The sequence below is a fragment of the Pipistrellus hanaki genome (genome assembly GCF_964339955.1).
Source record: "Pipistrellus hanaki genome assembly, chromosome: 16".
NCBI lineage: Eukaryota > Metazoa > Chordata > Mammalia > Chiroptera > Vespertilionidae > Pipistrellus > Pipistrellus hanaki.
The window spans coordinates 16,608,967-16,632,814 of NC_140518.1; the positions used below are offsets into that span (position 1 = coordinate 16,608,967).

Below are 23,848 nucleotides of genomic sequence, written 5' to 3' on the forward strand. Positions count from 1 at the left end.
TGTACATTGGTTGCGGGCACATCCCCGGTTGGGGGTGTGCAAGAGGCAGCTGGTCGATGTTTCTCTCTCATCGACGTTTCTAGCTCTCTATCTCTCTCCCTTCCTCCTCTCTGTAAAATATCAATAAAATTTATTTAAAAAAAGAATATTAGTGGTGATCTGGTTCGCTCCATCCCAACCTCACTGGGCCACAGATCTCTGATAATCACATGAAAGCGGTCAATCTCTCCAAAATATGCACCTACCCAAATTCTGGCTACAATTCCAGAATATTCCTCAACTCCCTGACACCGTCCATCTAGGCTAAGCCTTTCATCTCGCAGATGAGGACATGGAGAACCCACGGAGATGCAGGGCTTTGCCCAAGGTTACACAGAAGAGCGAACTGAATTCAAACTCAGATCCCCTAATTCCCGATATAGACCAATACAGGAGGCTTCCACTCTACGTTGAGCCCTACTTTGGGAATCATGAAAAGAAAGGGTGCTTACAACCAAGAAAATAGAACTCGGGCTTATGAAAGAAAACTAACATCAGTTAGAATTCCTGCCATAGATTCCTCTTTGGAAAGCAGAAACTAATGCCTTCCATTGATTCAGCAGGTACTTAACGAGAACTTGAGAGCATTTCCTGCCCTAACCGGTTTTGGCTCCATGGATAGAATGTAAATCTGCGGACTGAAAGGTCCCAAGTTCGATTCTGGTCAAGGGCATGTACCTTAGTGTGGGCACTTCCCCAGTAGGGGGTGTGCAGGAGGCAGCTGATTGGTATTTCTCTCTCATTGATGTTTCTAACTCTATCCCTCTCCCTACTTCTCTATAAAAAAATCAATATTTTTTTAAACATCTCCTAATATCTCTAATCATTGGGAGACTACTTATTTATTGGAAATTATGACTTTTGTATCTGGAACCTGAAGAGGATGTTGAGGTCCTCAAAGTGATTTTTTGTGGCTTTGTTCAGGCGGTGGGAACCCCACCCTGAAAGGTGTAGTGCAAAGGTGCTTGGTATTTTGTTGACTATGATGCAGAAGTTAAGTGTCACATTAATGAAGGAGACCAGAGTTTGAACCAAAGGGTCCCAACATAGATTCTACTGCAGCATAACTACTCAACAACCAGAAGAGCTCCAAGACTTTGGGGACATACATTTTATAAATAGCAGTAGGAAAACCAGATTCCAGTTTCATCTTTCTGGAAAGAATCAGGGAGCACTTTTGACTGATATATATCGTCTCAGGTGGGTGCCAAAAGGCAGCCTTTTATCAAGAGTGGGTAGAGCCTAATGGTGAAGGCTGGAGATGCCCTGAATAGTTCATCTAAAAGGAGTGTGTTTATGGGGTGTTCATTGCCTGCGGGGGAGGGGAAGAGGAGCCAACCAGATTGGCCCTGAAATCCAATCTGGAAGTTCACACAGCCAGTCAGCAACTTCCCTGCTGACTGGCTGTGTGACTTCGGGCAAAGCTTTTTAGTTCTTTGAACCTTGGTTTTCTCATCTGCAAATTGGGAATAGTAATACTCTCCTCGTAAGAGAGGAGAAATACCCAAGGAAGGAGTAAGATCCAAACCAGGAAGAGAAGCCTCCTTCTCCCTGCGGAGTGCCTGAGTGCACGGCTTGATGTTGTACTTGCTACAAAGAAGTGCCTACAGGGTCCAGGCCATTATCACCAAGCAGAAACCAAAGGGTAACCTTGGAGCTGAGAGGCAACGATCTGATAACTGCTAAAACGGGGCGGTCAAAAATGTTTGAATTAAAGTAGGAAAAGCCACATAATCGTCAGTAACTAACCTTAGCCCCTGTTTATGCCCCCTTCTTTCAGTCCCATAAATTTTTACTACCAATAAATGTCCCACTTCTCACTTCTTTTGTAATTTACTCTCCCGAAGCTCATTTCCCTCTGGGGATTCCGAGTTGGTTTGTTGTCTTAATGAGGCACGAGTCTTTCTTCTCTTGGCACACACTTAAAAGAGACTCGTGCATGAAAGGGAGAGGGAAAGCACTCACAAAAACAACCTAGGGCCCAGTATCTCATCTCACAGTGTATTCCTCCACTTGGCCTTAAACCTGTCCCCCACCCCCCTCCACCCCCCCCGTGTCTCTCATTCCTAAGCTGTCCACTGTGGGCATGCCCTGAAGCACCTGGCTCTCCTTGGCAGTGGAAGGGATCAGAGTTGATCCAGGAGCCAGTGTTTCTCTGCCTCTAAGGAAAATGCAGTGACCACCTCAGGTCAGACCATGGGATTAATCTCCTTGAACAAATCTGAAAGAGTCCAGTCTCCAAGCGATTTAGGAGAAAATTAGCAACAGAGCGAACAGCAGACTTGGAGGATAATTACGAGCACCAACATTATTCAGAAAGCATTTGGAAAGGACTAATCGTTTAAACTTGAGAAGCAAAGCAGGGGGAGAGTAGCATGCAAAGAGGCCTGCCATTGCCCTCCTGGGAGATGGTGTTATTAACAGGCACCAAATGTGTGTGTCAAGACAATGTTCTTAGGCATCAACCACCCTGTTCTTCTCAAATATTTCATTCCCTCTGAAGAGTCAGATTTAATTAGTGTTAACGGATGGTTCCCCTGCTGGAATTAGCTCAACTGTAAAAATGGGGGGGATGGAGGTAGGGAGAACAGTTAAAACCTACAAGGATGGTCCTCACTAGTTTGGCTCAGTGGATAGAGCATCGGCCTGCGGACTCAAGAGTCTCAGTCAAGGGCACATGCTCAGGTTGGGGGCACAATCCCTAGTAGGGAACATGCAGGAGACAGCCAATCAATGATTCTCTCTCATTATTGATGTTTCACTCTCTTTCTCCCTCTCCCTTCCTCTCTGAAATCACTATATATATATATATATATATATATATATATATATATATATATATATTTGCAAACTTAATTTGTTTACCATCCTTCAGATCCTTCAGAAGGGCTGGGAAGGTGATCACTTTAGTCTAGAAAAATGGCAATTGGAAAAACTAGAGGAATGTAATCTTTCCACCAAAATGTATCTCTGTATATGTAGCTATCTTACATATTTATCTGCAAGTGATGGTCATTGTGGGCCATGAAACCTAGAGTAGACTGGCAGGAAGTCATCTCAGTATCTTTTTAAGGTTCTACCTTCCTACCCCTCTGTGTACTGAGGAAACCATGCTCTCACGTGCTCAAGGATAGCCCTGTGTGTATCCCTGGGTAACTGGGTTGTTACCCAGATCTTTACTTTCTTCTTTTTTTTAATTTTTTTATTAAATTATTATCTCTGTACATATACCATTGCCCCCCACTTTCTTCTATTTATCTGTATTTTCTACAGTGAGCATGCATTCTTTGTGAAATTAGGAAGATATAAAAATTTTAATGGGGGGGGGAAAAACACATTTTTTAATTCCCTAAATCTTTGGCTGTATTACTGCTTTATGTCTCATATCTAGCTAGATCCTTTTTAGCCTCTTCACTCCCCCTGTTCAGCAGACATTTTGGAAAAAGATTTATGTCTTCAGTCTTGAACTTCTAAAAACAACCTTCATTTTCTTCTACCCAGCGGTGATTGATGCTACACCTGCCTCTGATGTGACAAACACGGGCAGTGACTAAAAGCCTTTCATGATTCCTGTGAGTTCTGAGGCCCCAGAAGGCACGAGCCAGGGGCACCGAGCCATGTGAAGATGCTCTGTAGGTTGTAATTCTGCCAGCAGGCACCTGGAAGCTATCACCTGATATCACTAACCTTTGATCTCTTGCTCTGCTCTTTCAGATTTTTGACAGCGAAGCCAAAGACCTCGAGAGAGAAGTTTGCTTTATTGATATTGCCTGCGATGAAATTCCAGAGCGTTACTACAAAGAATCTGAGGTGAGTGATCGATGGGATAGCATGTGGAAGAGATTCATTCATTAAGAATTATTAAGTCCCCCATAACCTGGAGACTTCCATTTGTCTTTGTGTTCATTTAGTCTGGTTTCACATTTTGCTGGGTTCTTAATTGTGTATCTCAACATGAAATCCCACCTCCTCAGGGCCCATCATTGACCCTGGCTGCCACACAATTTCAGTGTAGTCTTCCTGTCCCCCCAACTCTGCCATCATTCTGGGCAGCAAAATACTCACAAAGCTAAACTTACCCAACATACTGGTCTCTCTTAAAAAACAGCAGTTACTGTTGTGGCCGGTTTGGCTCAGTGGGTTAAGCATCAGCCTGTGGACTGAAGGGTCCCGGGTTCGATTCCTGTCAAAGGGACGTACCTCAGTTGCAGGCTCCTGGCCCTGTTCAGGGGCATGCAGGAGCAACCAATTGATGTGTCTCTCTCACATTGGTGTTTCTCTCTGTCTCTCCCTCTCCCTTCCACCCTCAATGGGGAAAAAAATATCCTTGAGTGAGGATTTTAAAAAAAACAAAAAACAGCAGTTACTGCCTCAGCTGGGTGGCTGCTGGTTGGAGTGTCGTACCCTTACACCAAAACAGGTTTCGGGTTCGATCCCAGGTCAGGGTGAGTATGGAAAGCAACAGATGGAATATCAATGTTTCTCTCTCTTCCTTTCTCTTCGTATCCCACCCTTCCTCTCTCTCAAGTCAATAAACATATGCTCGGGTGAAGATTTAAAACAAAAACCAGCGTTTACTTCTGGCTTCCTGTTTTTCCAGGCTTCTGCATAACCTGTCTCCCATCTGTGAGGGAGGGGCTGAGTTTCATTTGTATCTTTGGGGTCTCACCCACAGAAAATGCCACTCAGTCCCCTCTGAATGAATGTTAGAGCTTGGGCAGCACCTGTCAGCGGGGAACCTTTCTCTCTCCAAGCGGGAAGCGCTTTCATGGGGCTTCTCCTTTTTCTGTCTTGTCTGAGAATAAATTCAAAAGACTATCTTCTCTACAGTTTCTACCCTAATAGAACCCATTGTTCGCCTCAGCCCGACCTTTTTACTTGACTGTGGGTGCAAGCCATCGTTTATATCCCGTTAGTGCTTTATTGATGGCTGCAGAAGGCACTCGGGTGATCCCCTTGTAAATAAGGCCCAGCCCTGCAAGGACAGCGGATGCAGGGCTGTTTCTGTTGTTTAGCAACATGCAGCCAATCACTGCGTGTTTGGGCCCAGGGCCCCAGACTTGTCCTTGGGCCGTAACATGTGAACCTTGAAACTCTTCTCTGAGATTCATTAAGGCTTATTTAAGACACAATAAATAAACCCGTTAAAAATAAATCCCACCGCTGCACACACTGGGCTCCCCATGCGGTTCAGGGTTGTTGTTTTTTCACCTTCACATTTTGGGATTCGTTCGGATATAAAGGCCTAACCTGAGGGTAGCAAATGCCGAGCCAGCTGCTTGATGGCAGGCGTGGCTCCGCAGCTGAGGTCACCTCAAAGCCCAGGAGAGGCTGCGGTGTGAGTTCTCCATTCTGGTCCAAGGCTGAGCTTTTCAGTGCCATCAATTTAGAGGACACTGCAGCCAGCAACGCTCGTGCGTTTTCAGAAAAACAGAGTGAGATGCTCTCTGTGTAACACGCCGAGGAGGAGAAAGCTGGTCGCCCCGTCTCACAGCACGGAGGAGCCGTTTCTGTGGTTTCACATCCAGTTGGCCAGTACGATGGGGCTTCGGTGATCATGCAGAGCATCGTGCAGCACAAGGGTGGAGCTGTGGCCCCGTCACGCCCGTGGCTCTTTAGGCCTTGGGATGCCACTGTCCTTCCTGCACATCTGGCCTCTTGGGAGCTCGGGGCTTCCCGAACGGCAGTGTTGCCAGAAAACTAATTTCAGCTCTTCCTCTTCAATTGCTCTGGGGCAGTCCTGCCTGTACTCCGGGCGTTCCCTCTTGGTTCGTGGAAAGTCTCAGGACAAGCGTGGAATACTAATGAGGAAATCAGCCAGCCCTTCCTGCTCAGCGGTGCCTCACTCATCTCCCTGTGCTTCGCGCTCCAAGAACCACCGCTGGGCAGGCATTCCAGGAACTTGGACTTCTTGCTTCACAGTCATTAATTTCTCCGGGCCTTGGTATTCTTTTCTGGATGCAGTTTGACCAAAGAAATGAGAGGAGAATCGTCATTCGTCGAATAAATATTCAGTGAGTGTGACATTCAGTATTAAGATGGTAACATGGCAATGGGCAGAAGAGACGCTGAGGGTCCCTTTCCCTCAGAACACAGTCTAGCAGGCGAGCCAAACAGTAACGAAATAATAATGAGTACACACAGGGAAACAGAACGTAAAAGGATGGAATCAGGAAAAACGTACTGCAGGAAATGACATGCCGAGACCCACGGAACAGGAAGAGCTGGGGGAGGAGGTAGCAGCATGGGTGGGGCCCTGAGGGGCCACGAATGAGGAATCAGAAGGCGGCCAGCATGGTGCCAGTGGAAACAAGGAACAATGGTTCGAGGGAGATGGGGCTATGTTAAGACACTTAGATTTTATTTTGTTCAAGTGCAATCGAATGCCTTTTAAAATATATATATTTATATTGATTTTAGAGAGAGGAAGGGAGAGGCATAGAGAGAAACATCGATGAGTTTCATTGATCAGCTGACTCCTGCTTTCCCCACATTGGGGATCGAGCCTGCAACTCAGACATGTGCCCCGACCGGGAATCAAACTTTGACCTCCTGCTTTATAAGTCTACACTCAACCACTGAGCCATATTGGTCAGGCTGGCCTTGAGTAAAACCCTTCAGTGGTTGGGAGGAAGCCCAGTCTCTTAGCATGGCCCTCTGTCTTTTCCAGTCTCCTGTCCTCCCTGCCTCTGTGCCACTCCCTGGGGAGCATCCAGTTATTCCTCTTTAGAGGTCAGCTCAAATGTGACCTCTCCCATGGACACCTCCTGAGCATCCCACACCCCACCCACTGTGCAGATTTCTGGTCTGTGGGGTTTCCAGATCATGCTAGCTCATGCTAGCTCATAGTTATGTCAACAGCTCCACGAAGACAAAGGCAGTTGTCTTTATCTCCATGCCGCACCAGCTGGCATGGCGCTGGCACATGGCAGATGCTCATGAAGCGGTTGTTGAATGAATGAGTGAAAGCCAGGGGCTTTATTTTCCCTTCCAGCAGCCACGGCCTTAGAGCGAGCACCATCCGAGAAAATGGATTGGTTGCCAGCAAGCTAACAGTTGTGAATCAGAGTCCTTTCCTTTTTTCTTTTTAATCCGAGGCATACAGCTTTACCCACTTTCTCTTCCAATCCATCTTTGTAACTTGGCTACGTCAGCGTCATCAGTAGGATCGCACTTTCTGGGGAGAAAGCTGTGGTGCCAGTGGCTGATCTGAGGTTTCTGATGCTTATGGATCTGGACCAGGGTTATCTAGGTCAGTCCTCTCCACCCTCTCCACCCACTCACACTGCCGTCCAGACCGGAGAAGAGGATTAAAGCACTTTTTTCTTTTTCCATTTCTCCTTGGAAACCTCTGAGCCACATAATCAAGAATGCCTCTCTCTATAAGGTGACCGGAGCTGGGAATTTTCCGCTGGTGGCTCTGGTGCCCCCACTAACCGGGGAATCAGAAGGTCACTGGAGGCTCTGGATCAGCTGACGCCTAGCCCAGTGCTCTCTATATTCTCCTTTTCCAGACTGCTCTTTCCAGCCTGGACAATCTCTGACAGGTAAAGCTGTATGCCTCAGCTCCCTAGAACCCCTTTGTCTCAAGTTCTGTTCTCTCATATCCATTGCAGAATTCTGCAGAGTATCGCTGTGTTTAAAAAAAACCAACACAGTCACTATGATTTTTCAGGCTCAGAGAGCTCATCCATCAGTCTCAACCCAGCCCCACCAAGGCCCCGCCCCCCACCAGAGCCGGAAGGCTCTTTGTACCGAGTCACATGAGCAGCACCCATGCAGCAAATAGGAGGGGAGGCCAAAATCTGAGCAGGTTGTACTTGATGTGTGGTTGATGGGTGGATTGTTGCCTCTCGCCAAGATTTCCATCCTGACCCTTTGAAGCTCTGCCATGGTTTCAAGATGAAGGAAAAACTCTGCGTGATTGGTTGGAGCATGCCCACAGAGGGCACGGGCAGTGACCCGTCCCTGCAAGGCTGAGCAGCTTAGGGGGTGGGAGCACATCTGGACACCCCGCCTACAGCGCTAGTTCAGCCTGGACAATCTCTGACAGCCATGCTCAGAGGGCTCTGTCTCAGGCCTTGGCGTTGGCTCTGTAAAGTCCAGCGCTCTTCCTCCTGGATTCACTACATAAGGTTTGGCTTCCACTGTTAAGACGAGGAGTGACCAGAGATAACGGCATCTCTATTGGCCTCCTCGCAGCTCCCCAGAGGCGCCAATGTGGAGGACATACAGAGTAGCTTCTAGGTGTTCAGACATGCCTTGAGTAGAAGGGAGCGGGTGTATTTCCCTGGTGAAGGAAGTTTAGAAGAAGAGGATTTTTTTGTGTTTTGTCTTTTCTCCTTCTTTTTCTCCTTCTTCTTCTTCTTCTTCTTCTTCTTCTTCTTCTTCTTCTTCTTCTTCTTCTTCTTCTTCGTTGATTTTTGTAAAGCAGAGGGAAGTCTCTGAACTAGTGTTTCTCTGTTGGGGGCAGTTTTACCCCCAGGTGACATCCAGCAATGTCTGGGGATAGTTCTGGTTGTCACCACTAAGTGGAAGATGTTTGGCATCTAGTGGGCAGAGGCCAGAGATGCAGCTAAATATCCTACAGGGCCCAGGGCTCCCCCACGAATAGTATCACCCAGCCAAATGTCCACAGTGGTGAGTCAAGAAACACTGCTACAGACCAATCCAAGAACGGAAATATGGAAGAGCCTATTTGTAGCAGGACTCATTAATTAATTTCATTAATTTGCATTTACTAAGTGCCTGTTGTGTGCCAGGCTCCGTGCTGGGCACTGAGGCAATGAAGGCCATGACTATCTGGTCTCTACTACCCTTTGAACTTGATCCGCTTTTTACAGAAAAATCAAGGTCCTCTTCATTTTGGAGGATGTGAAAGAAGTCTCCTTGCCGGGGATAAGTAAAGCATAATCATTATTATGGGAAGTTTTATGATGTTTTGAACCCAGGGAGCAGTGAAGAAGAAAGGATAACAGCTCTCCTAGAAGCACGCCCCTAAAGTGCTGTAACTGAATGCAGGGCAGGGCAAGAGTTTTAGGCAGAATTTGATTTAAAGCCTTCCCTCTGGGTGTGACTAAGAGAAGGGACTCTTTAACTCAGCCTCCAGGCTCGGATCATTGTCTGGACTAAGAAATCACCAGCAGCCCAGCCAGTGTGGTTCAGTGGTTAAGCGTCAACCTATGAACCAGGAGGTCACGGTTCAATTCCCGGTCATCAGGGCACATGCCAGGGTTGTGGGCTCGATCCCCAGTGTGGGGCATGCAGGAGGCAGCCGGTCAATGATTCTCTCTCATCATTGATGTTTCTATCTCTCTTTCCTCTCCCTTCCTCTATGAAATTAATAAAAATATATTTGGGGGGGGGGGGATCCCCGGCAGCCAGTCTGCTGGACCCCCCAATCGAAATATGTGTTGAATTCTCTCTTAAGGGAGAGAGAACAGAACAAAGAGATGTATGTCTAACTTTCCCAGAAACTGTCAGAGGTGAGAGATTAAATGCTCTTTGCTCAATAGGATGGGCCCCCAGAAAGGGAACCAAGAGGCAAAGTGGGTAAATATTGTCATACTTAGCCGTACCCCTCAATACAGAGTGCTTCGCCCAAACCACTCGGATTAAAAATGTCTTCATTTTGGTCCGCATCCTGGTGATTGACGGTGGTAGAAGTTTCATTTGTCTCCCAACAGCCACATTTAGCACAGCTGCCTCCTGCTAGGGCACGTTGTCGAGTTCATTTTGTTGTGTTGTCATTGTCATTTTTTCCCCTTTCCCTCCATCCATCTGTTTCTCTCTGAGAGCAGCACAGCTGTTTGTGACGGGTTCCAAGTTCCTGGGGCTGTGCCCTCTTAGATACCAGGAGGACTGACTGCAGTATGCAGGCGCCATTTCCCAAGGGGTCTGCTGCCCCTCACACCCCGACTCCCGTGGCCCCAAGAGGAAGGCAGCATTGTAGCTGCCATGTCATTGCAAATGGGGAGCCTGGGTGGTCACCTGGGAAACTGGCTTTTCTCTCTCCATCCCCCCTTACACATTGGGTATCATACTGTGCATCTATCCAGTCTGATGCTACTGAGAAGTGAATAGTTCTCTGGCCCAGTGTGAGGCTCAGATGGTATTCCAGTGGCTTCCTCAGTGTGGGAGCGAGGGTCCATTCAGCCATGAGGGCTTGATCATCCAGGAAGGCAAGAGGAAGACGCTGCCCTTCTCCGACCTGCAAGAACTATCCCTTGTGCAGATGCAGTGCAGCACTGGGTGGGGACAGCCTGTGGGGTGGAATGAAAAGTAGGACACCCTCACCTTTAAGAAGCTTCTGATCTGGTTGGGACGAGAAGGTAATGACAGCACAGCCTGAGGCAGCAGGAGAAATGCCCTCCTGAGATTCACGCCCTCTGCCCGACCATCATCCAGCTGGTTCAGGGAGGGGACACCTCCATCAACAGCAGTGGTCAGGGCAGGCTTGCTGGGAGTGGCGGAATCTGAGCTGGGCTTTCAAAACGTGTTTATCTTTATTGTTCATCTGTTCACCAAGTAATACGTGATCCTCATAAAAAAACAAAAAACAAAACAAAACAAAAAAAAAAACGTTCCAACATGATATAAATAACATGGGAAAACAATGTCCTGTGGCACCTCATCAGAAATAGCTGTTACTAAAGGTGGTGTTTATACCTAACCATGGTGCATAAATAACATTATTCGATGAAAAGAAGCTTTTCACGGGCACTAGGAGCTTGCCATCCTATGGAAGCACACATCTATCTGGCAGGGTTGGTAATGGCTGTAGATTGTGCCATCTTACGGTTATGTCCTACTTATGCCTTTCCCTGCTTGGTGGACATTTAGGCTGTGTCCATTCTTTGGCTCTTATAGTACTGCAGGAAACATCATCATGTGACATCCTTTGGGCATTGTTCTTTTTAAAATATATTTTATTGATTTTCCACAGAGAGGAAGGGAGAGGGATAGAGAGCTAGAAATGTCAATGAAAGAGAAACATCGACCAGCTGCCTCCTGCACACCCCTCACCGGGGATGTGCCCGCAACCAATGTACATGCTCTTGACCAGAATCGAATCTGGGACCTTTGACGCTCTATCCACTGAGCCAAACCGGTTTCGGCCTTTGGGCATTGTTCTAATGTTTCTGTAGAATAGATTCTAAAAGTGAAGTTGTTGATTCAGCCAGGAGGGCTTTATCCAGACTGCCCCCGTTCAAAGCTATGTGAAATTACCCTCTGATCCACACTGAATTTCGAGGACGAGAGAAATGGAAACGTCAGTGTAGTAAGTGAGGGCAGAGGCAGTGACCACGGTAGGAGGCCTAGTGCATATCCAAGGATCTGTCTGATTGAGACAGAAGATCCTTGGACGTCAAGCCAAGGAACTGGGAGTTTATTCTGCAAGTAGTGGAGGACTTTCAAAGCAGGGTCACCAGCCATGATGCAAGAGGACTCCATTAGTGACCTCACTAGAAAGGCTAACTTTTGCAAAGCGGGGCGGGGGGGGGGGGGGGGGGGGTGAGGTGCTAAGGGAAGCTCCTGGACCTTCCTACCCAATCAATCTACTTCTGTCCCTCTTCTACTACCCCTTTTGTGAACAAATCACCTTCAGCCATCTTTACAGCAATTATTTTATTAATGGAAAAAAAGCTATTGGAAATAAAAGGACATAACACAGTCCTAACTGGTTTTGCTCAGTGGATAGAGCATGGGGGGGGGGGGGGGGGGGCATGAAACGACATTGAAGGGTCCCAGGTTCGATACCAGTCAAGGTTGCTTGCTCGATCCCCACTAAGGGTTGTACAGGAGGCAACCGATCAATGATTCTCTCTTATTATTGATGTTTCTATCTCTCCCTCTCCCTTCCTCTCTGAAATCAATAAAAATATTTTTTTCAAAAAAAAAAGGACATGGAACAGAGGTCCAGCCCTCAGCAACCCTGACTACATCATTTTTAAACCAATGATGGGCCCCTCACTTCCCAATGAACAAATAGGTGATCTCTCTTAGATATCGTTTCTTCCAAATGCAAGAAAGCTGACCACCAAGTCTTACCAAAGCACCATGTCCAGGGCTAGTTTTTAAAACCACTGCTGTTCTTTTGACCTGATAATGTGGAGCCTGTTAGAATGTTTTAAGCAAAGCCGGTTTTTAAAAATATTTTTTTAATTGATTTCAGAGAGGAAGGGGTAGGGAGAGAGAGACAGAAATACCAATGATGAGAGAGAATCATCGACTGGCTGCCTCCTGTATTCGCCCTACTGGGGATCAAGCCTGCAACCCAGGCTTATGCCCTGACCAGAAATCGAACCTTGGCCTCCTCGTTCATAGGTCAGTGTTCAACTACTGAGCCACACTGGCTGGGCAGCAAAGCTAATTTTTACTAGAAAAACAGTAGTGCCCAATTCCATCCTAGAGAAAAGGTTTTGTTTTAATTTTTCAAGGGGAAAAATTATTAACTACTGCTGTAATTTGTATGAATGAGGCCCCCCCAGAGCTTAGTGCCCAGAGTAGCAATTGCAGATCTTATCAATTGGATTTAATAGTGAAATACCAGGCCAAGTAGGTCAAACAAAATCAAGTCAAATGCATTCCTAAATACCAGGTCAAAACCAGAGATTCAAAGTCCCTGCCAGGAGTGAAGTTTCTCAATACAAAGAGTCCTTGGAGAAATGGCTCCATGTCCCATAAGGAAGGATTCAGCCAAGCAAAGCATCCATGGGAGAGAGAAGCAATTGGCTTGTTGCGGGGTGGGGGGAGGAGGGCTGCATAAGAGATCACCTCTAGAAGCTATGGGTGGGGATTCTCAGCTCATACTTTCCATGTGCAGATGACCCCAGGTAACCCAGGGCCTTGGCTTCGGGAGGTCTCTCAGGTCATCACAGCCTTCTCGCTTCATCACTCCCCTTCTCTGTATCTTGAGTCTCTTCCTCCCTTCCAATGAATGGATGAGTGGAAAAATGAGGAGAGATGCAATGAGATGATGTGATAGCAAAGCAGGGCATTAAAATTACTAGCACAGTCCCTGGTCCACCACAAGTCTTCTCCCTTCTCCACACTTTGACTCAGTCGTGGAGATCTGTGTTGTTGGAATGCTTGCCCAGTACCAACCCTATGTCTTCGGAGAGGGGCTTGGGAATTTGTTTGTAGGTTGCTTTTGACTTGTTGGCACGAATGGCGAAGAGAAGCAGAGGCTTGGTTCCAATCACTCCACGACTCAAGATCACAGAATCTTCTGCAGATACTAGATCCTTCAGAAAATAGTCATTTGAACTGCCGAGGAGTGGAGTTTTCTTAAAAGGTGTAGTTATTACATGGGTTACTGTTTGACCTGAATTCAGAAGGCCATGTGTCTCTGACTTCACTTCTAAGAAACCTTAGAAGTTACTTTTACTGTTTGTGTGCCAACCTTGGGCAGTACTGGAGTCCCGGTACTACCCAAGGCAGCTTTGGCATTTTATCAGCTGTCCACCTTGAGCCTTACCAGGTATATTTTAGAAGAATAGAAGTTAAGATTTTAAAAGAAGGAAGCAGGAGCCAAAGGGCCCATGTTTTCAGTGAGAAGTGCACTTCCCCAAGGGCTTTAATTCCATCTCATGGAGAACCTCCCTCTGATCTTTCAAGGAAACCACTCCACAGCTTTCCCAGGACGTGGGCAGCTCCATCAGCCTCTGCTAGACTTAGTCTGATCAATTAAAACATCAGGACCTCTTGGCCTTTTTGGACTGAGTTCCTAGATCAGATTAGAATCACCTTGGGAGCTTTAAAGAAATGCAGGTACCTGCGTCCCACCCTAAGCCTACCAAACCGGATGCGGTAAAGTGGGACCTAGGGATCTCTGTGTAAATGTACCAGGTTTGGGGAAATAGCCTCAGAGCAGAGTGACACCTCCCCCCCCCCCCCTTTTTTTTTCTGTCATGCCGCACGTGACAAATGATCCATTTTGACTGGCATATCAGGGAAGAGCTCCTGATCAGAGATGACCAACCCCTGGGGTCAGAAGGCCAATCTGCTTAGCGCCCAGGGAAGCGGTATTTTGTTACTACATTATTATCCATTCAAGGTAGGGCAGCTGTGCCTAAGAGAGGTCTGTATTCTGTGTTCGAGTTTTAAAAACCATTGTATTATTATTTTAATTTCGTGGAGGGAAAAGGAAATAGTGATCTTTTTTAAGTATATTTTTTTATTGATTCCAGAGAGGAAGGGAGATAGAAACATCAATAATGAGAAATCATTGATCGGCTGCCTCCTGCATGCCCCACACTGGAGATCCAGTCCACAACCCGGGCGGGTGCCCTGACCAGGAATCAAACTGTGATCTCCTGGTTCACAGGTCAATGCTCAACCACTGAGCCATGCAGGCTGGTTAGGAATAGCCATCTTAATCCTGGAAGAATTCCTATACCCTATGAGGGAGGGATCAGTGCCTTTGAAATCATTCCCACTGTTGGGGGTCTGGTACCATCTGTGGAGTCACATCCCGGGCCTTCCTTGCCAGCCAGTGGCATTAATAACAATATAAGTTTGTACAGTTTTCTGAGCAATTTCTGCATTGCCTCTAAGTTGGGTGCTGGCTCTGGAACAACCATCTAAGTTTACTTCCTCCGATCAAACACTGGAATCAGTATCCACCAAGCATTCGGGCTTCATCTTCTCCAAGCCCTTCCCAGCTGGCACTCCGAGAGTCTCCACTATGCCTCTGTGCAGATGGAAGTGGTGTTTTTTCCCCTTGAAAAATAAGACCCAGTGATTCTCTCTTCCACTTTTTCTATTTATTCAAACTCCAGGTATTGCTATTCAGCTTTGGCTCCAAAAATACCCAAGAAAGAATAGGTGATACTAAGACACTTGTCTTCCTCTGTTATTGTTAAGGGGCCCTAAGAAAGACATACACCAACTAGCTCATCAACTTGGGCCTTAGAAGTTCAACAGATTCCTTACAGAATTGCCAAACCTAGCTTTAGAGGGACGCGAACTAACTTTTGAGTTGCTAAGTTGTTTTATTCCATTATATCATTTAATCCTAACAACCCCAGAGAATAGATATTGTCTGCACTTTATAGCTAAGGAGAACCCTGCCCGGTTTGGCTCAGTGGATCAAAGGGTCTCGGGTTCAATTCCCAGTCAAGGGCATGTGCCTTGGTTGCAAGCTCAATCCCTGGCCCCAGATCAGGGAGACCATGTCTCACTTTACCTGCTTTATATACTGGGATTTCAAAGCATATCATATTTAGCAAAAACAAAATTGTCCTAAAGCTAAAATAAATTGGAAATCTGTTCCACTTTGAAAATGGAAATCCCTGATGGCCTCCAATTGACAGATGTTTTGGCTTATTGACCATCTCTGTTCAACAAGTTGGAGGTCCATGTTTCCAAAAATAATACAGTACGTGAGGAGTAAGCTAGCTTTAGGGACAGCTAATCCCATGCTGATCTCTGTTGCCATGTTGCAACTCATCAAGAATATTTGTTAACCTTTTATCAGCTTCTGGTTGAATAGACTCAGGCTACCTGGGGGCCAGATTGTATAGCTTCAGTATGGTCCTGGGCTGTTAATGCTTCCTAGCCTGTGTGCAAACCGCATGCTAAGGTCAGAGTGAGCGGGACAACCCACAGGGGCAGCCCCTGTTCAGAGGCTTCCGCACTGCGCCAGATCCTGGCGGCCTCCTTTGTGTGTGTGTGGGGGGGGGGGGGGAGGAGAGGGTAGCTCACTGGCTATCAGGAGAGCTAGTGCCTCTCACTGTCACACACTCCATGAGGCAGGGACCCTTCCAGTGCACCCTTGAGTGACCTTGCTGGTTTTGAAGTTATCTTAATACAAAGTCATGTCTGTCATTGCCGAGAGGAACAGGTTAGCATTACATAACAGGATGTTAGGAAGCCATCTCAAGTTGCTCTGGAATGGGAACCAGGCCCAAGGCTGGGGACAAAGGAGTTAGGACTCCATGTCCCACAGGCAGCTGCTAGTCTGCTCAGGCCAGGTGTTCCCGGGGCCAACCCCAGGTGGCCCTTCCGCATTGGCTCCCTGCATCCATCTCTCCCACTTACCGGTCTTCATTTACAGGCAGGGGAGGGACATGCTCAGAGTCATTGGGAATATCCTTCTTGCCTAACCCCAAAGCCATGTGAGGGAAGTATTTAAAGAGAATCAATTACAGGAATTGGGGTGTCTGTAAGTTGCACAAGAGCTGACTATTTGCTGAGCTGGAAATGTGCAGGCCCATCTGCAGTCTCCTGAAGGAGGGGCTTATGCAAGATGCCCAATGGCAGGGGCTGAGGAAGGGAGCCAGTCTGGGAATAGGATGGGGCATTCCCTAGGGTATTATTTAAAAAGAAGAAGAAGAAGATAGTCATGTACTTTATAAGTTTGTTGTGAGGAGAATTCTGGGGTGTTTTCTCTGATAACAACTGAACCCCTGATTGTTCAGCACCAAGCTGGCTGTCCAACAATTTAGCTCTGACAACAATTTAATTGCCTACCTGGAGACAGCATCCGATCCCCAAGTTAAAGGGCTTGGTCCCACAAGACCATCCCTCCCCACTGTGGATGGCAGTCCCAAGTCCAACCACCCACACTTCTAATAGACCTGGGTTCCCAGCACAGGCTCTGGAACACAGCAAGCATTTACTAAGCTAGTATGATGACCTGTCCCTCCCATTACTATCCTCTAATCACCTCTCTTGGGGTTCTCTCAACTTAATCTTCTCCCTAGTCCCTGAAAGCCATCAACAGTGGTCACCCTCAGAGCTCGAGACCTACAACTATTGCCCTGGCTTGTTTTGCTCAGGGGTTAGAGTGTCAAACTATAGGTCTCAGGTTCGATTCCCGGTCAAGGGCACATACCTCAGTTGCAGGTTCCCCAGCCCCGGTAAGGGTGCATGCAAGAGGCAACCAATTGATGTGTCTCTCTCACATGGATGTTTCTCTCTCTCTCTCTCTCTCTCTCTCTCTCTCTCTCTCTCTCTCTCTCTCTCTCTCTCTCTCTCTCTCTCTCTCTCTCTCCCTTCTCCGTCCCTTCCACTCTGTCTAGAAATCAATGGGAAAATATCCTCGGGTGAGAATTTAAAAAAACACAAAACACCTCCGATTATTAAATCATTCTGTGGGATGTGCTCAAATTTCCCATTCTCATGCTCCCTCCTCCCCGAGTACAGAGTCGTGAGTCTTTCTGGCACCGAATTATAAGTGAGAAGGGCTCAGAACCCGTGCCGAAGCAATACCCCCCCACACACACACACACAGCCACCTCTTTGTCTGCCTGTCTACTTGTCAGATGGCTTCTGCGTCAGGCTCCCTAAGAGAGGTGCTGTGCCAGTAGCCAAGTCACTGATGTTCGTGGTGCACTCTGATGCCAAGAGCCGATGCTTAGGAAAACAGCACTTTAGTTATTAATTGCTAGCAAAGCAAGAATTGGCTGCTTCAGGCTGTAGTTCACATTTAGGTTTTTTTTGTTTGTTTTTTTGTTAGTTTGTTTGTTTTATCTGATGCAGAACAGTTGACCTTTTAAGTAAAGTTTTGGGCCAATTCTCAAGCACACTCTGAAAGCTCTTTAATTCTGTTTGTTGTGGGGTTGTTTGTTTTTTTTAAACAGCATTATTGAGATACTAGAGGCCCAGTGCATGAATTTGTGCATAGGTGGGGTCCGGTCCGGCCTGCCCCAGTCAAGGCCAAGACCGGCTGGGGGAAGGGGCCATGGGTGGTTGGCCAGCTGCCCCCGCCCCCCCCACTGGTTGAACTCACTGTCAAACTGCCTATCAGGGGACAATTTGCATATTAGCCTTTTAATATATAGAATAGTTCACATACCATACAATTTACCCATTTGAAGTATAGAATTCAGTTACACTGTGGATTTTAGTATATTCACAGATGTGCACAACCATCACCACCGTCAGATTTAAAACATGTCCATCACCCCTAAAAGAAACCCTGAATGCTTTGGCTATCACCCCTCTTCCCCCTGCTCTTTTCCCCACAAGCCACCTCCCCCAGCCCTGCGCAACCACTGATCTTTCTGTCTCTGTCGATTTTTCTGTTCTGGACATTTCCTATGAATGGGATCCTGTAATAAGTGGTCTGCTGGGACTAGCTTCTTTGAAAGCTGCGTAATTTTTATGAGTATCCCTTTTAGAATTCAAGTTGAAGAAATCTTGGTCTAAAGTCAGGACTAAATTTTACCAGTTTTAAACAGCCATCCTTTGGAGGGGGTATGAGAAAACAGTATCTATAACACCTTGGAGTCTTCCAGAAAAATTCCAGAATGCAGAAGAAAAAAATCTGACATGTGTTCGTAGTTCATTCCTATTTTAGAGCTGAGCATTATAGTTCTATAATGTAGCTATTCCTAACCTGTTGCTGCTTAGCCCTTTTTCATTTAACATTTATCAAAAACTCCTAGTTTCAATTAACAGGGCAAGTCCCTGTTGGACAGGGTCCTATGTGGTTCAAATTGAAAGGGTAATTAATCACAGAGACTTAACATCTCAGTGAAAGTCGGCTAATAAAATCGCCTCTGAGACGGAAGCCATGCTTCCAGCTGTGTTCCAGGATTTCCCGGGACTTCTCCGAACACCTCCCACATGTGAGACTGATTCTAACCAACACGGGACAGTGTCTCCTGGGCCCTGTCCCCTGGGCGGCCCTAAGGAAGAAGCCTAGGGTCACCTTTTCAGCTTTGTCCAAGCGTGAGGTGGAGGAGGCCTGTAGGTGTGCCTGCCCTTGTGGAGAGGAAGCCTTCTGCAGAGGATGTCCTCACGCAGAAGGGTGGCCAGCAAGGTCCATCTGGCCACGGGATGACAGTCCTGGCACCAGCGCTCCTTCCTCCGTGCAGATGGACTTTGACTGCAAAGGTCCAGCGTGCCATCTGCTAAGCCTGGGGACTTGCAGCGAGACATGAGCCGGAGCTCTCTCTGTGGATGAATTTAGAAGCCGGGCCAGGAAAACTGCAGCCTGGCACCTCCCAGCCAGCCGGCTGCTGGGCAGAGCTTTCCCGGCAAGAGCATTACGTTCAGAGAATTCCGCATCACCCCGGGACCAGCTGCAACTGAGGGGTGTGGGGTGCAGCGCCCCACGACCAAGCGAGCAATTGTGGTAGACCTAACCTGAGAGTGAGCTTACCTGGAAAGCAGGTCTTTCCAGAGGGGGTTGAGTTAAATGAGGGGGGGAGGGCCTTTATCTAGTATGACTGATGTCCTTATAAAAGGGGGACATGTAGACTCAGAGATAGACACGGACGGAAGACAACGTGAAGACCTACAGAGAGAACGTCATGTGACTGGTGTGCATCTATAAGCCAAGGAATACCAAAACTGCTGGCAACCAAGCCACCCAAAGCAAGAAGCAAGCTGAGGGGCGTGGAACAAATTATTTATAGCCCTCAGAGGGAACCAGCCCTGCCTTCACTTTGATCTCCAACCTCGAACCTCCAGGCTGATGAGACAGTAAATTTCTGTTGTTTAAGACACACAATTGGTGATACTTTTACTGCAGCCCTAGCAATCTAATGCCGTGGTCTCCGGGAGGGGAAAGAGCCCACCTTCGCTTGAAAGGAAAGGACTGCACCTGTGTGTGTTGCTCTCTACTCGTCCTTAAGAGGAAAGCTCTTAAGAAACCCCTGAGATGCTCAAACTCTGTCTGGCTTCAAGACCGACCCATCGGGCTGTTGTTCCCACCAGGCACGCTCCCGAAATGGCTCCTGCAAATACCACCATGTGGTTGCGGAGCTCCAGTGAAATTGGGGGGCCTGACTCCCTAAGGCAGCAGCCTGCAGGGGGGCAAAGTGCTTTGTCATCTTGGAACCTGCCACTGAAACAGGAGACAGAGAGAAAGGGATTGGTCCTGAAACTGGAGACTATCCCTTGTCCTTGGCCTGGAGCCTAGTCGTAGCATCCAACAAGCAAAAGCCCTTCTCTGGGTTTCTTCCACCACCGTTCTGTGGACACTGGCAGGTGACAGCTCCCGGGAAGTGGGAGCGCCCACCAGCCTTTTGCTGGTTCAAGGACACCTGCATGGTGGTGGCGGGCAGGCCTGCTTCTGCTGCACTTACCAGCGTTTTCCTGTGCACGGGGCCCCAGGATAACTGCAGAGCAATAGCCGTCCTGCTGCTCTTCGGACAATCCTGCTGCCTTCTTTCGAGGAACTTAATAAGATCTGAGGAAATTGCATTACAGTCTCTCTCCAGGATGTTTCTTATCTCTCTCGAGTGTCTCCTGCCTATCACATGCCATCCATTGGGTGCTGGGCAGGGGATGTTGCCTACATTATCCAGTAGAAGCCCCTCAACAGCCCCACGAAGGAGCCGGCACTGACACCACCCTGCAGATGACCAGGCTTCCTCTCCTCTCACAGACAGTGCCCGAACTTTAGATGGGACCATACTGCCCACAGAGTGAAGAATGGCAGTCCTGAGAGGACATTGTCTCTTGGAGCAGTGGCTTGACCTTGGCGGTGCCTTCAGTTCACGTGGGGTGCTGGATGCCCAGGCCCACCAAGACCAGTTACATGAGAAGCAGAGGGGTGAGGTTAGCCTTTCGCCTCGTCCCCAGGGATGTCTCTCCCAGCTCTGAGGCCAGAGCCCGAAATCAAGGCGAGGCTCTAGAGAAGAATCCTTTCTTGCCTCTTCCAGCTTCTGGTGGCTCGTTGGTTTGTGGCTATGTGCCTTCCATCTCTGCCTCCGACAGCATGTGCCTCTTATCTTCTCCATTTCTTTCTCTTTTTTTTTTTTTTAATATATTTTATTGATTTTTTACAGAGAGGAAGGGAGAGAGATAGAGAGCTAGAAACGTCGATGAGAGAGAAACATCGACCAGCTGCCTCTTGCACACCACCTACCGAGGATGTGCCCGCAACCAACGTACATGCCCTTGACCGGAATCAAACCTGGGACCTTTCAGTCCCCAGACCGACGCTCTACCGCTGAGCCAAACCGGTTTTGGCTGTCTTCTCCATTTCTGTTTCTTATAAGGACACTTGTTATTGGACGTAGAGCCCACCCTCTTAATCTAGGACGATCTCATTTGGAGATCTTTAGCTTCATTACATCCGCAAAGACTTTTTTCCCCCAAATAAGATCACATCCGTAGTTACTGGCGGTGAGGACTAAGGTATGTCTTTGCTGGGAAAGAAGGATGTATCTACAACCCACTACAGAGAGCTTGCACTGTATTTTCTGGTTGCACTGGGTTGAGATCCAGGAGGTCCAAAATGTGTAATCTCTTCATCACACTGAAGTCAAACTTTATCTCCTTTTAAAATAGGCCAAACCCTGAAATCCAAGTGTGGAAAAGTCTAGGGTATTTGTAGCTTCAGAGGTAAAGGTAAAGGTTTATAAACCTTGTTTTAAAATAAGGAAACCTGGATGCCCGGCTGGTGTGGCCCAGTTGGTTAGAGCATTGTCCATATACAGAAAGGGTTGTGGGTTTGATTCCCAGTTGGGACACACTGGAGGCAACAGATGGATGTTTCCTTCTTTCTCTCCCTTCTTCTCTGAAATCAATAAAAATAGAAATAAATTAAAGAAACATCAATAATGAGAGAGAGTCATTGATCAGCTGCTTTCTACACATCCCACACTGGGGATCAAGCCCATAACCCGGGCATGTGCCCTGACCAGGAACAGAATCATAAACTCCTGGTTCATAGGTTGATGCTCAACCACTAAGCCACTCCAGCCAGGCATCATTGATGTTTCTCTCTCTCTCTCAAAAAAAAAACAGTGAGCCAAAACCGGTTTGGCTCAGTGGTAGAGAGTCTGTCTGCGGACTGAAAGGTCCCAGGTTCGATTCCGGTCAAGGGCATGTATGTTGGTTGCGGGCACATCCCCGATAGGGGGTGTGCAAGAGGCAGCTGGTCGGTGTTTCTCTCTCATCGACGTTTCTAGCTTTCTACCTTCCTCTCTGTAAAAAATCAATAAAATGTATTTTTTTTTAATTAAAAAAAAAAAAAGAGTCTCTACCCTTACAGTCAAATCCCATTTGAAAAAAAAAAAAAAAAAGAGAGTGATATAACAGAGTTTGAATTAGGACCAAGATACTGTAGTAGCTGTAGAAACACAGATCAAAAGTTTTAAAAATACAAAATGTTTCAAGGTTATAAAGAAAGGTTAATTGATGTGTAAATTTACAACTTACATATTTATGTCCACAAATTCAAGTGAGAAAATGAGAGTTGAAAATTATTTCAAGAGGAATGGGTATTGGGGCGAGGAGGTGAGGATGGGAGGCAATGGGCTCTGAATGGGAAAAGGGAGAAAAGTTGGAGATCAGAATATTTCAGGTTATATATTTTTTTCTCATCTTCATCCAAAGGCATTCAATTGGATGTTCATGTCTGATCTTGAATTTTCATTAAAAGAGCCCTCAGGTGTTCTCTCCCTTTCCTCCCTCCAGCTCTTTGGACATGAATTCCTTATTGTAGCCACATCTGAGATTTCCTAGATGAAATCAGCAGCTATAGATATGACTCCAGACTTGCAAAAAATCAGCCCACTGTTGCCATAAAAAGTCTAAGTATGCATTGCTTCTTTGCATCTGGCTGTAACAAAAACACCCTTTCCCTGTTTAGAATTAAAAGTAAATGTAGTGGAAAGAACATTGGGTGCCGGGACCGGTTTGGCTCAGTGGATAGAGCGTCATCATTGTAGACTGAAAGATTCCGGGCAAGGGCATGTACCTTGGTTGCGGGCACATCCCCAGTAGTGGGTGTGCAAGAGGCAGCTGATCGTTGATTCTCTCTCATCGATGTTTCTAACTCTCTATCTCTCTCTTCCTCTCTGTGAAAAATCAATAAATTTTTTTTTTTTAAAGAAAGGAAAGAAAGAAAGAAAGAAAGAAAGAAAGAAAGAAAGAAAGAAAGAAAGAAAGAAAGAAAGAAAGAAAAGAAAGAACATTGGGCTAGAACAGGGGAGGCTGGGGTTCTAGTCCCCAACCTGTCACTCAGCATATCCATAAAATCAGGGACATCACGATACCGGTTTGGCTCAATGGATAGAGCATCGGCTTGGGGACTGAAGGGTCCCGGGTTCGATTCCGGTCAAGGGCATGTACCTTGGTTGCGGGTATGTCCCCAGTAGGGGGTGTGCAAGAGGCAGCTGATCGACAATGTTTCTAACTCTCTATCTCTCTCCCTTCCTCTCTGTACAAAATCAATAAAATATTTTTTTTTTTTAAAAATCAGGGACATCAAACCAAATTACCACGTCCACCTTAAAAATCCTATTCTAAAAATACTGTGCACTTCTTATTTCCATCTTAAAAATCCTATTCTAAAAATACTGTGCACTTCTTATTTCCATCTAGCCTTTTCCTAAAACCTTATTTGGCAATATCCTAATAAAACTTTGTAATTTTGTGGTGCAATCAGGAGCCACACCTGGATTTCACCATCTACCTAATTCTCACTGTCAGGCAGAACCTTACCCGCCTTACTCAGAAATGAAATTTGCTGTGGGGCCCCTCAATTCTTTGCTGCTTTGGAAGTTCAATCCACCAGTGTTCCTGTGTGATACTGCACAGTCTGGCTTTATTCTTAAGTCTGAAACATACATTAGTGTGACCTGAACTGACACAGCGTCTCTTCTGACACATTGCATTGGTCAAAGCAAGTCAAAGGCCAGTCTAGGGGAGGGCAGAAGGCCTCTATCGCTGGCGACAGGAGCAGCGTGCCTGCACGGTGAGAAAGAAATTGATGGCCACCATGTTTGGAGATTGTCTACCGTAGTCTCCCTGTTGATACATCTCTTGCTTTATTCTCTCTTTATTCTTCATGGCTTTATGTGGCATAGGAACGCAGGCAGGCAGGAATTTGTTCCATGGC

The 23,848-nt window shown here is 46.9% G+C and overlaps 1 protein-coding gene across 3 annotated transcripts in view; it reads left to right on the plus strand.

The window, feature by feature from the left end:
* PITPNC1 (phosphatidylinositol transfer protein cytoplasmic 1) overlaps positions 1-23,848 on the plus strand; it is a 205,256-nt gene that overhangs the window by 157,680 nt on the left and 23,728 nt on the right. For all 3 annotated transcript variants that reach the window (XM_084864165.1, XM_084864167.1, XM_084864166.1), the window contains exon 5: positions 3,754-3,849. In XM_084864165.1, coding sequence (XP_084720291.1) covers positions 3,754-3,849 — 96 coding nt within the window. The remainder of the gene's footprint in view (positions 1-3,753; positions 3,850-23,848) is intronic.